The sequence below is a fragment of the Chiloscyllium punctatum genome, chromosome 25 (assembly GCF_047496795.1).
Source record: "Chiloscyllium punctatum isolate Juve2018m chromosome 25, sChiPun1.3, whole genome shotgun sequence".
Classification (NCBI taxonomy): domain Eukaryota; kingdom Metazoa; phylum Chordata; class Chondrichthyes; order Orectolobiformes; family Hemiscylliidae; genus Chiloscyllium; species Chiloscyllium punctatum.
In genome coordinates this window covers 20,378,502-20,387,224 of record NC_092763.1, presented here as the reverse complement: position 1 = coordinate 20,387,224, position 8,723 = coordinate 20,378,502, and the positions used below count along the sequence as shown (strand labels likewise).

The 8,723-nt window shown below is 39.3% G+C and overlaps 1 protein-coding gene across 1 annotated transcript; it reads right to left on the bottom strand.

Annotated features, from left to right (window-relative positions):
* Window positions 1-930: 930 nt before the first annotated feature.
* On the bottom strand, window positions 931-6,580 carry agtr2 (angiotensin II receptor, type 2). Its single transcript, XM_072594641.1, has 2 exons — window positions 5,655-6,580; window positions 931-3,010 (listed from the first exon to the last, which is right to left on the bottom strand). The coding sequence occupies exon 2, from the start codon at window positions 2,996-2,998 to the stop codon at window positions 1,838-1,840; it is 1,161 nt and encodes a 386-aa protein (XP_072450742.1). The 5' UTR covers window positions 2,999-3,010; window positions 5,655-6,580; the 3' UTR covers window positions 931-1,837.
* Between the last annotated feature and the right edge of the window lie 2,143 nt (window positions 6,581-8,723).

Genomic DNA, 8,723 nt, shown 5'->3' with positions numbered 1-8,723 from the left:
GCACGAAACTGTTTGACATATCCAGGGTAGCCATGCAGATCAACGCCAAATATCTAGCCCACATCTCTACTGAAGTGGCAGCACAGTGATACGGTGGTTAGCACAGCTGCCTCAAAATGCCACGGACTTGGGTTCAATTCCAGCCTTGGGTGACTGTCTGTGTGGTGTTTGAATGTTCTCCCCGTGTCTGCGTGGTTTCTCTCCAGGTGCTCCTGTTTCCTCCCACAGTCCAAAGATGTTCAGGTTATCTGGATTGGCCGCGCTAAATTACCCATCGTGTCCAGGGATGTGCAGGCGGGGTGGATTGGTCGTGCTAAATTACCCATCGTGTAAATGTGGGTTTATGGGAGGAATGTCTGGGTAGGATGCTCTTCAGAGGGTCAGTGCAGACTTGATGGGCCGAATGGCCACTTTCCACACTCTGGCAGTTCAATGATTCTGAGCTCAGGGTCAGATTCATTAGTGAAGGATCCCAGGGAATTGGAAGTTTGAAATTCCTGGAAATTCCCACATATGTTTGTGTCAGACTTTCTCAGAAAATCCAGTGATCGGAAGGTTTGGGGTTCATATGCTCACCTTAAATTTACATTTACCGCTAACTTTTCTAAATTGGCCTACAGCCAACAAATTATGAACTATGTCAGTCATATCCAAAAAATTAAGAACGGTTGTATTGGAGATCTTTACGTGTTCATGAACAAAATTGTTGAACAGTGATGTTCTGAATCTAAAAACTTGAGGAATTTCAATTGTAACAAGGTTCCAATTAGATTCACTTTCATTAATAACAGCCTTCTGTTTATACAGAGTCATAGAGTCATAGAGATGTACAGCATGGAAACAGACCCTTCGGTCCAACACGTCCATGCTGACCAGATATCCCAACCCAATCTAGTTCCACCTGCCAGCACCCGACCCTCTAGTCCCATTTGCCAGCACTTGGTCCATAACCCTCTAAACCTTTCCTATTCAAATACCCATCCAGATACCTTTTAAATGATGTAATTGTACTAGTCTCCACCATTTCCTCTGGCAGCTCATGCCATACACGCACCACCCACTGCGTGAAAAAGTTGTCCCTTAAGTCCCTTTTAGATCATTCCCCTCTCACCCTAAACCTATGTCCTCTAGTTCACAGATTTGATCATTTTCTGCCTAGCCCACAAATCAGAAGATTATATTTTGATTCGACATAGTCTGAGGACACACTGTAGAACAAAAGCCAGGTAAATAATTATCGACCTGAACTCAGCTCAAACGGACCTTATTTAATCCTACAGTATTGGGCAAAAGGTAAGATATTGCTTTAAGTGAAAATATCAGGCAGAGGAACAATGAAATATAACATTAGGAAGTGAACAGTGAAATATCAATCTTTCTGATTATCCTCATTGTCTTGCTATTTATTTAACAGTGACTAAACGTGGTAACAGCTTCAGCCGAGTAACAAGAAAATACTGCACCAGAACAAATGGTTATTAAAATGGTTGATAATCTTCATAATGAACAAAAGCTTAATACAAAAGCACTTCTTACAGACATAGAAGTTTCAACATACTAGGAATTCAGGAGCAACCTTATATCTGAGTAATATCTGCGAATTCCCAGTCATTTAAAACATGCATCATTCCATTAAAAAAATCTACAGTTTTAACCTTTAAAGACAATTATATCATTACCATAATGCTGTATTTCTAATATATGTAGATTTAATCAAGAGCTGCACACTTTCTGGTGCCTTAATATCAATAGAGATTGAAGATTAAAATGCAATGGCAATCAACAGCAAGGCAGGTGAGGTTGGGAGGACAATGGTGACTCCATTTAATCCAACATCTCACGAATTCTTCACATCAGTATCCCGCATGTCGTTGTTCCTGTGGGAGAAGGAGCTGATCCTGGTCGATGAGTTTCTCCGGTTGTACAGTTTAATGGATCCACTCTGAGCCATATCAGTAAGCTGGACCTGGAAGTGATCTTCCATGAAGTAGTAAATAAAAGGGTTGATGCAGCTATTAGCAAAACCAAGGCAAATTACAATTGGCATTGCAGTGTCGATCGCAGTGATGGTTCGACAATTGGTAATGAAATTCATCTTTGACAAGGCGTCGAGGAAGGTTAGTACATGAAATGGCAACCAGCAGATGAAAAAAGCCAACACTACTGCACACACCATCCACAAGGCTTTGTCTCGCTTATGTTTGTTCTTCTCTCGTACTTCCATTCTCATCAAATGGTAGGCAACAGAACCATAGCATGCGCTTATTACTGTGAAGGGAATGAAGAAGCCCAAAGTATTTTTCATCAAAGACATGGCCGCAGACCAGTGATTGGAGTTCTCGGGGGGGTAAACCATTGCGCACACTGTATTTCCCAAATTCTCCAAATATTGGGCATGCCGGAAGTAAATGGCTGGAAAGGTTGCAACCAAAGCCAAAGTCCATACAAGGATTATGACACAGCGAGCTTGACATAGAGATTTCTCAGACTGGGATCCAAAAGGATGGAGTATTACCATATAACGATCAAAACTCATGCATGTGATGAAATATATACTGGCGTACAAATTCAGGGACACAAGCGAGCTGCATATTTTACACATCACTGACCCAAAATGCCAACTATACCCAGTAGCATAATAGACCGCCCAAATGGGAAGGGTCGATAAAAACACCAGGTCGGCAATTGATAAATTGATTATGTAAATATTAGAAACAGTTTTCAAATGAGAGCGATGACATAGGACGGCAATCACCACACTGTTTCCAATAAATCCCAAGATAAAGATGATACTGTAGACAGCAGGGATGACATTGGAAATAAATTGGGATGGTACAACAACATTGCATGATTGCTCAGATGCATTCTGTACAGAAGGTGTCATAAACTGTGAATAAGTTGTATCATTAGAAATGTCTGTGATATCGTCAGCAGGGAGGGTAGAACGCATTGTGTCCATCTTTGTTGAGGCAAGATCTTGGCTGGTAGTGTTTTTCATTGGCTGTTGTACCTATGAAACATTCAAAGCCACACTCTTAATACAAGGGGAGACGATTTTTAAAAAGTCTCTGTTCTACTTTCGAAAACATTTGTAACAACACTTCTGAATAATATCTGGATTTGCAATGCACTGGACAATGCATAAGTTATTATTCACTCAAGTAATCTTTTTGTGAAACTCGCTTGATCAAATTAAGAATAGGATTTTAGCAAAAAGCTAAACACAGGTACAAATCTGTTATTCCAATTCATGTTCACATTCATATTTTCACTGAAATGTATGAGGACAGGAACATACCTGAGCAGCTACAAGCAGTAGCAGTGATACAAGCCAATGGATAGGAGGATAATAGAATTTTTGTTTCTTTCGTAATATTTCTTTTGGAGATTCCTGCATATTTTATTAAGTCGAGTAGGAAGTCATTTTTTGGTATTATTAGTTTATCAGGAACAAACACTATAACTTTTTGGAGCTTTTGTACCAAACTTTACAGTAACGGGAATCGAGCCTGTTCCGCCGTTCAGTGGGCTGAACTGTGGTCTAAACAATTCCATGTGCCTGGCCTTAGCCCATGTCCTTCATACCTTTGCTTCACAAGAATTTATCAATCTCAGATTTAAAATTATCAAGGGATCTAGCATCAACTGTTATCTGTGGAAGAGACTCCCAAATAAATATCACCCTTTGTGTGTAGAAGTTTTTCCTAACATCTCTCCTGACAGTCTAGCCCTAATGTTTAATTTTTAGACTCCCTAGCTCTAGAAACCCCAACTAGTGGAAATAATTTATCCCCATCTACCCTTTTTTTTCCTATTAATATATTGAAGATTTCGATCAGATTACTCCTTAACCTTCTCAATTCTAGAGAAAACAGGCCTTATTTAAATAATCACTCCTCATAACTTAATCCTTGAAGTCTCGGTATCATTCTTGTAAACCTATGTTATAATCCCTCCAAGGCAAATATATCCTTCCTAAAGATATAACGCCCAGATCTGCTCACAGTACTCCATGCAAGATCTAACCAGGGTTTTGGAGATCTGTCAATGCAGTGGGTAATCCTAGCTGCATAGAGCACTGAGATCTGAAATGGAGAAGCTGTATCCCTGGACAGATCATATTTAATATCATGAGAGGAACCACACCATTTAATCTGAAAAATACAACTCACTTTATTCATATCATTGCTAACTTTCTTCAATTGTCCCTGGCTCTCCTAAATTCTTGTTAATTTTATTCTTAATTGCGAAAAGAGTTTTCCCTGAACGAAAGTTAAAGTCACCATAACCTGAGAGGATTGCTCTGTCATTAGAGAGCGAGTTTTTTACATGAGGGACACCATGTCTCAGAGAGGGTTGGCAAGGAAGGAGCGTCATGGTAACCTCAGCCAGTGAAGGAAGTGAACCTGCACTGTAGGCATCACCCTGCATGATCAACCAAATGTCCAACCTACTGTTGACTAATGGACTGACTGGTCAGTTGATTCTTCACATCTGTTCTTAACAGAGGACTCACACTCTCACACCTTTACCATGTATGTATTTCTAAGGGGGTTTTAAGTTGTAGTCTGAAGCTCAACCCCCTCCCTGACTCAACATCACTATCAATGCTGCAGCCAACATGGTTTATCAACATTTGATTTCTGCTAATATTACCAAACCCAATTTATTGGCATCAGTTAGTCCTGGAAACATTTGCTCCCATTCCAGCTGCACTTTGTAAAAATCCATCTAAATTGTTTATTAAAGATCTCCGCCGCACCAAACCTCTCCATTTAGACTCCGTCCATCATCCTGCATGGTCATGTAGCTTTATTTTTATTTTATATTGCTAAATGCCTTTGGTATTTCCTTCTTTATTATCTGCTGCACTTTGTTCAAAATCTCTTCTGGCACATTGAATTTCTGATTCTCCTCTTTGTGGCATTTTTTTTACATTTCTCAGCATTGGGAGTTCCCACACTGCTTGTCTTCAAATCTGAACCCCAGGAAAGTTGTACCACATTGACATCACATTTACAACAAATTGCACAGATTGTCATCATTACAACTCAGCTACACTTTTCACAGGATAAGGAAAGGATACATTAAACAAAAATCCTGCCAATTCCAAATATATAATCTCAGAATATCCTGATATCCCATGTATCAGAAACTTTGTTTATCACAATCTAACATATTTAAATAGCAAATGAACAGACTCATGAATTGACAGTCTCAAGCATCAGTTAAAATATTCAATCCCATTGAACAGAAGGAGAATGAGAGTCAGCACAACTCAGTATCTGATTCCGTTAAACACACAAGTCAGATTCATGCAAAATGCTCTCATCACTATTTCTCTCTGTAAATGTCGTCTAGTTTGAGGAGTGATTCCAGCATTTTCTGCTTTTCTGATGTTGTGAATGTTGATGAATGTTATGTATGTATCTTCAGATTTCCTGTCAAAGTACTGTTCCTCATCAAGGTATTCCTTTCAGGAACGAGTATTAATACATGAATGGCTGATCTAAAATACGCAGTTACAAATATTTATTTTCCTTAATCTATTTGTCTCAAATTTCATGCCTGAAATATTTATCTTAAATTCTTCAGTAAGATTGCATCCAAAATCAAGAACAGCTTCAAAATGTATAAGCATCACTTTAACTTACCAGCAACTGGGAGCCTGGAGAAGAATCGAAGTTGTAGCCTGGCTTTGGTTGCTAAGTCTTTTAATGTCATCCTTTATATTCTCACGACAGAAATCACATGGTGTCCAGATGGAATTGTGCGAAACATGGGACAGGAACTTTGGCAGCACTTATTCTGACAGGAAACATAACTTGAGTCATGTCATGTTCCTCCTGGGGCCTTCCCTTGTGGCAAGGGAAGAATTTAGAATTTCTGAAAAAAAAAATTGGTTATACTGATTAAAAAACTGTCTATCTTAGCCTTGTATAGACTTAATGACCCAGCCTTGATGCCCTCTGCAGTAATGCAATCCTACAGATACAGTAGTATCTACAAATCTGTTTTAAATGGCAACCTCTTATTCTGGGATTATGCCCTCTGATCCTACACTCGCCAACAAAGGGAGACAACATGCCAAGTCTCCTAGGAGTCTTATATATTTCAATAAGGTCTCTGCTCATTCTTCTAAAGTCCAGTGAGTACAGATCCACCCACTACTCAACCAATTCTCAGAAGACAGTCCCTCCATAGCCACGATCAACTTCTTTTTCACACTCCAATTCCACTTAAAGTAAAGGCCAATATTCCATTTGCTTTCCCTATACCTGCTGAACATGGATGCTAGCTTTTTGTGATTTATGCAAGAGAACCCCCAAGTCCCTCTGCTCCATGTCTTTTTGCAACCTTTCCTAAATTAAATAATCTTCAGCTTGATTATAATATCATACTTTACATTATATTCATCCTGCTAAAATGCATAAAATCACATTTGCCCACATTATATGCCACCTCTCAAGTTTTGACCACTTACTTAACACCACTATATCCCTTTGCAAACCATCACCCACAACAACCTGCCATCCCACCTATTTTTGTGTTATCTGCAAACTTAGCTACAGTGTATTCACTTTCCTCATCCAAGTCCTGAATGTGTCTTGTAAATACTTGTGGCACAAGCACTGATCCCTATGGCACTAATTACAGGTTGCCATCTTGAAAATGAACCAATATGACAACTGTCTCATAGTTATTAGTCAATCCTTTATCTATGCTCAAAACATCAACTCTCCTGCTCCTCGGATGCTGCCTGACTGGCTGTGCTTTTCCAGTGCCACATTTTTTGACTCTGATCTCCAGCATCTGCAGTCCTCACTTTCTCCTAATCCTCTATCCATGTTAGTTCTGACATTGGATGGATCAATTGGATTCTGTACAGATTATAGAAAGATGAATGCGTCACAAAGTGGATTTTGTACCCAATTCCATGATCAGCAGTACGTCATTCCTTTTTAAGATTAATCTATTGAAGAGGTACTGGCAAATGCCATCAACATCAATGGTTTCAGAGGTGCCTGCTTTTGTTACACCAAATGGTTATATCAATGTCAAACGATGCTATTTGGATTAAAGAGCACCCCAGCTACATTCCAGAGGCTTATGATTTAAGCCTTTTAAATGTAAGGGGTTCTAGATTTAACTAGCTGTGCCATACGTCAGCAGCTCATAACTGTTTATCGGTAGCTAAAATCTATTTATTTGTAATAAGTAGTAATCCTTGTTAAGTACAGAAACTTAGTCCATGCTTTCTATCGACCTGAGTCTATCAGACAGGGAAATTGTGGAATTTTATGTACTTTTATAAAATCTTGAGTTTTGCGATGACTCCAGGTGTAATGGGGTTTACTTTTCAGTGTGCTAGACCAGCAAGGTGTGGCACAATATTCTTTCAATCTTCTGGCTCAGGTGTGTATCAGTTGATTGGAGAATTGCAAATTACAAATTGTTCAAAGAAGGTTATAGTGCAGGGGTGGGAAAGCTTCTAAAAACAAATTTTCAGGATAGAATTGGTGGTCACCTGGTAAAATGAAGGATAATTAGTGTAAAGATAGTATGTTTATATTTTTCTCTATCTTTGTGGACTGAAATGGAAAAGGACTGTTTTAAAAGCCAAGGATTACGGGAAGGATTGCTGTACTTAAGTTATCTGATACTCACTGTAAATGTTGTTAACCCTGTTTGTTCTAGCAGGGGGGAGGTTTAAGTTGTAGATGAGCTGGAACCAGGAGGTGTGTACACAAGATTCAGCAGGCAACAGGTAGCTGATTGGTTTGTGGAGTAGTGACCAGTCAATGACAAAGGCCTTATGCTCGCCAACAGCTTTCTGATTGGCTCCGAGGCTGCTGAACAACTTGTGAATGTAAATACTGGGGCACAGGCCATCGGACCTCCCAAAACAAAAGTGTTGCCCTATTTCTGCAGTAAACTAAAAACTCAAGCCTGAAGAAAGCCAGTTTATATCTCCTCGGCAATTGTTGCAAGCTGCGTTTTTTAATCAACAAGTCCGACACATCATACGTTTGAATCAGTTGCTCTGTGCATCCTCAAGAAAGAAGATCCAAGAGCCTCAAATCCTGACAAGCCAAAAGGATCTCATCTCAATGAATGCTATGGCAGGGAGCATTAAACTGCATTCCCAGTCTTTTCCCCCCTGCCCATTACACCCCATTTTTTGTCTGTCTGTCTGTGTGTGTATGTGGAGGGGGCATTTTAAAGATGGATTAGAGTTTTATCTAGAAGACCTATATGTTGACAATTCATAATTGTTTATCTGTAGCTAGAATCTATTTGTTTGTTACAATTATATACTGTATTGAATATTTATTATATATGTACATAATAAAGTAATTCTTATGAAGTACAGAAGCTTGTACATGTTGTCAACCTGGGTCTAAAAGGACAAGGAAATTGGGTAACTTTGTATACATTTATTAATTATTAACTTTTGTGACAACCCCAGAAAGCGTGCAGGTTGATTTCCAACGCTCTACCCAGTAAGATGTGACATTAGCAAGAGTCGGAATAGATTTCTTCCGGAAGGTCACATTTCACTACTTTGCTGGTGTTTCCTGAAGACTTAACTGAGACCAGAGATGAGAATATTAATGTTGAGCTGGTGTACATGGACTTCCAAAAAGGTGTTGAGGCAGATAACACATCAGAATTGTGAGAGAAGTTATAACTCAAAGAATTAGCAGGACTGTGGATAGAAA

What these genes read in the sequence shown, in the direction of transcription:
- agtr2 (XM_072594641.1), bottom strand. Translation starts at nt 2,998, where the DNA reads ATGAAAAACACTACCAGCCAAGATCTTGCCTCAACAAAGATGGACACA.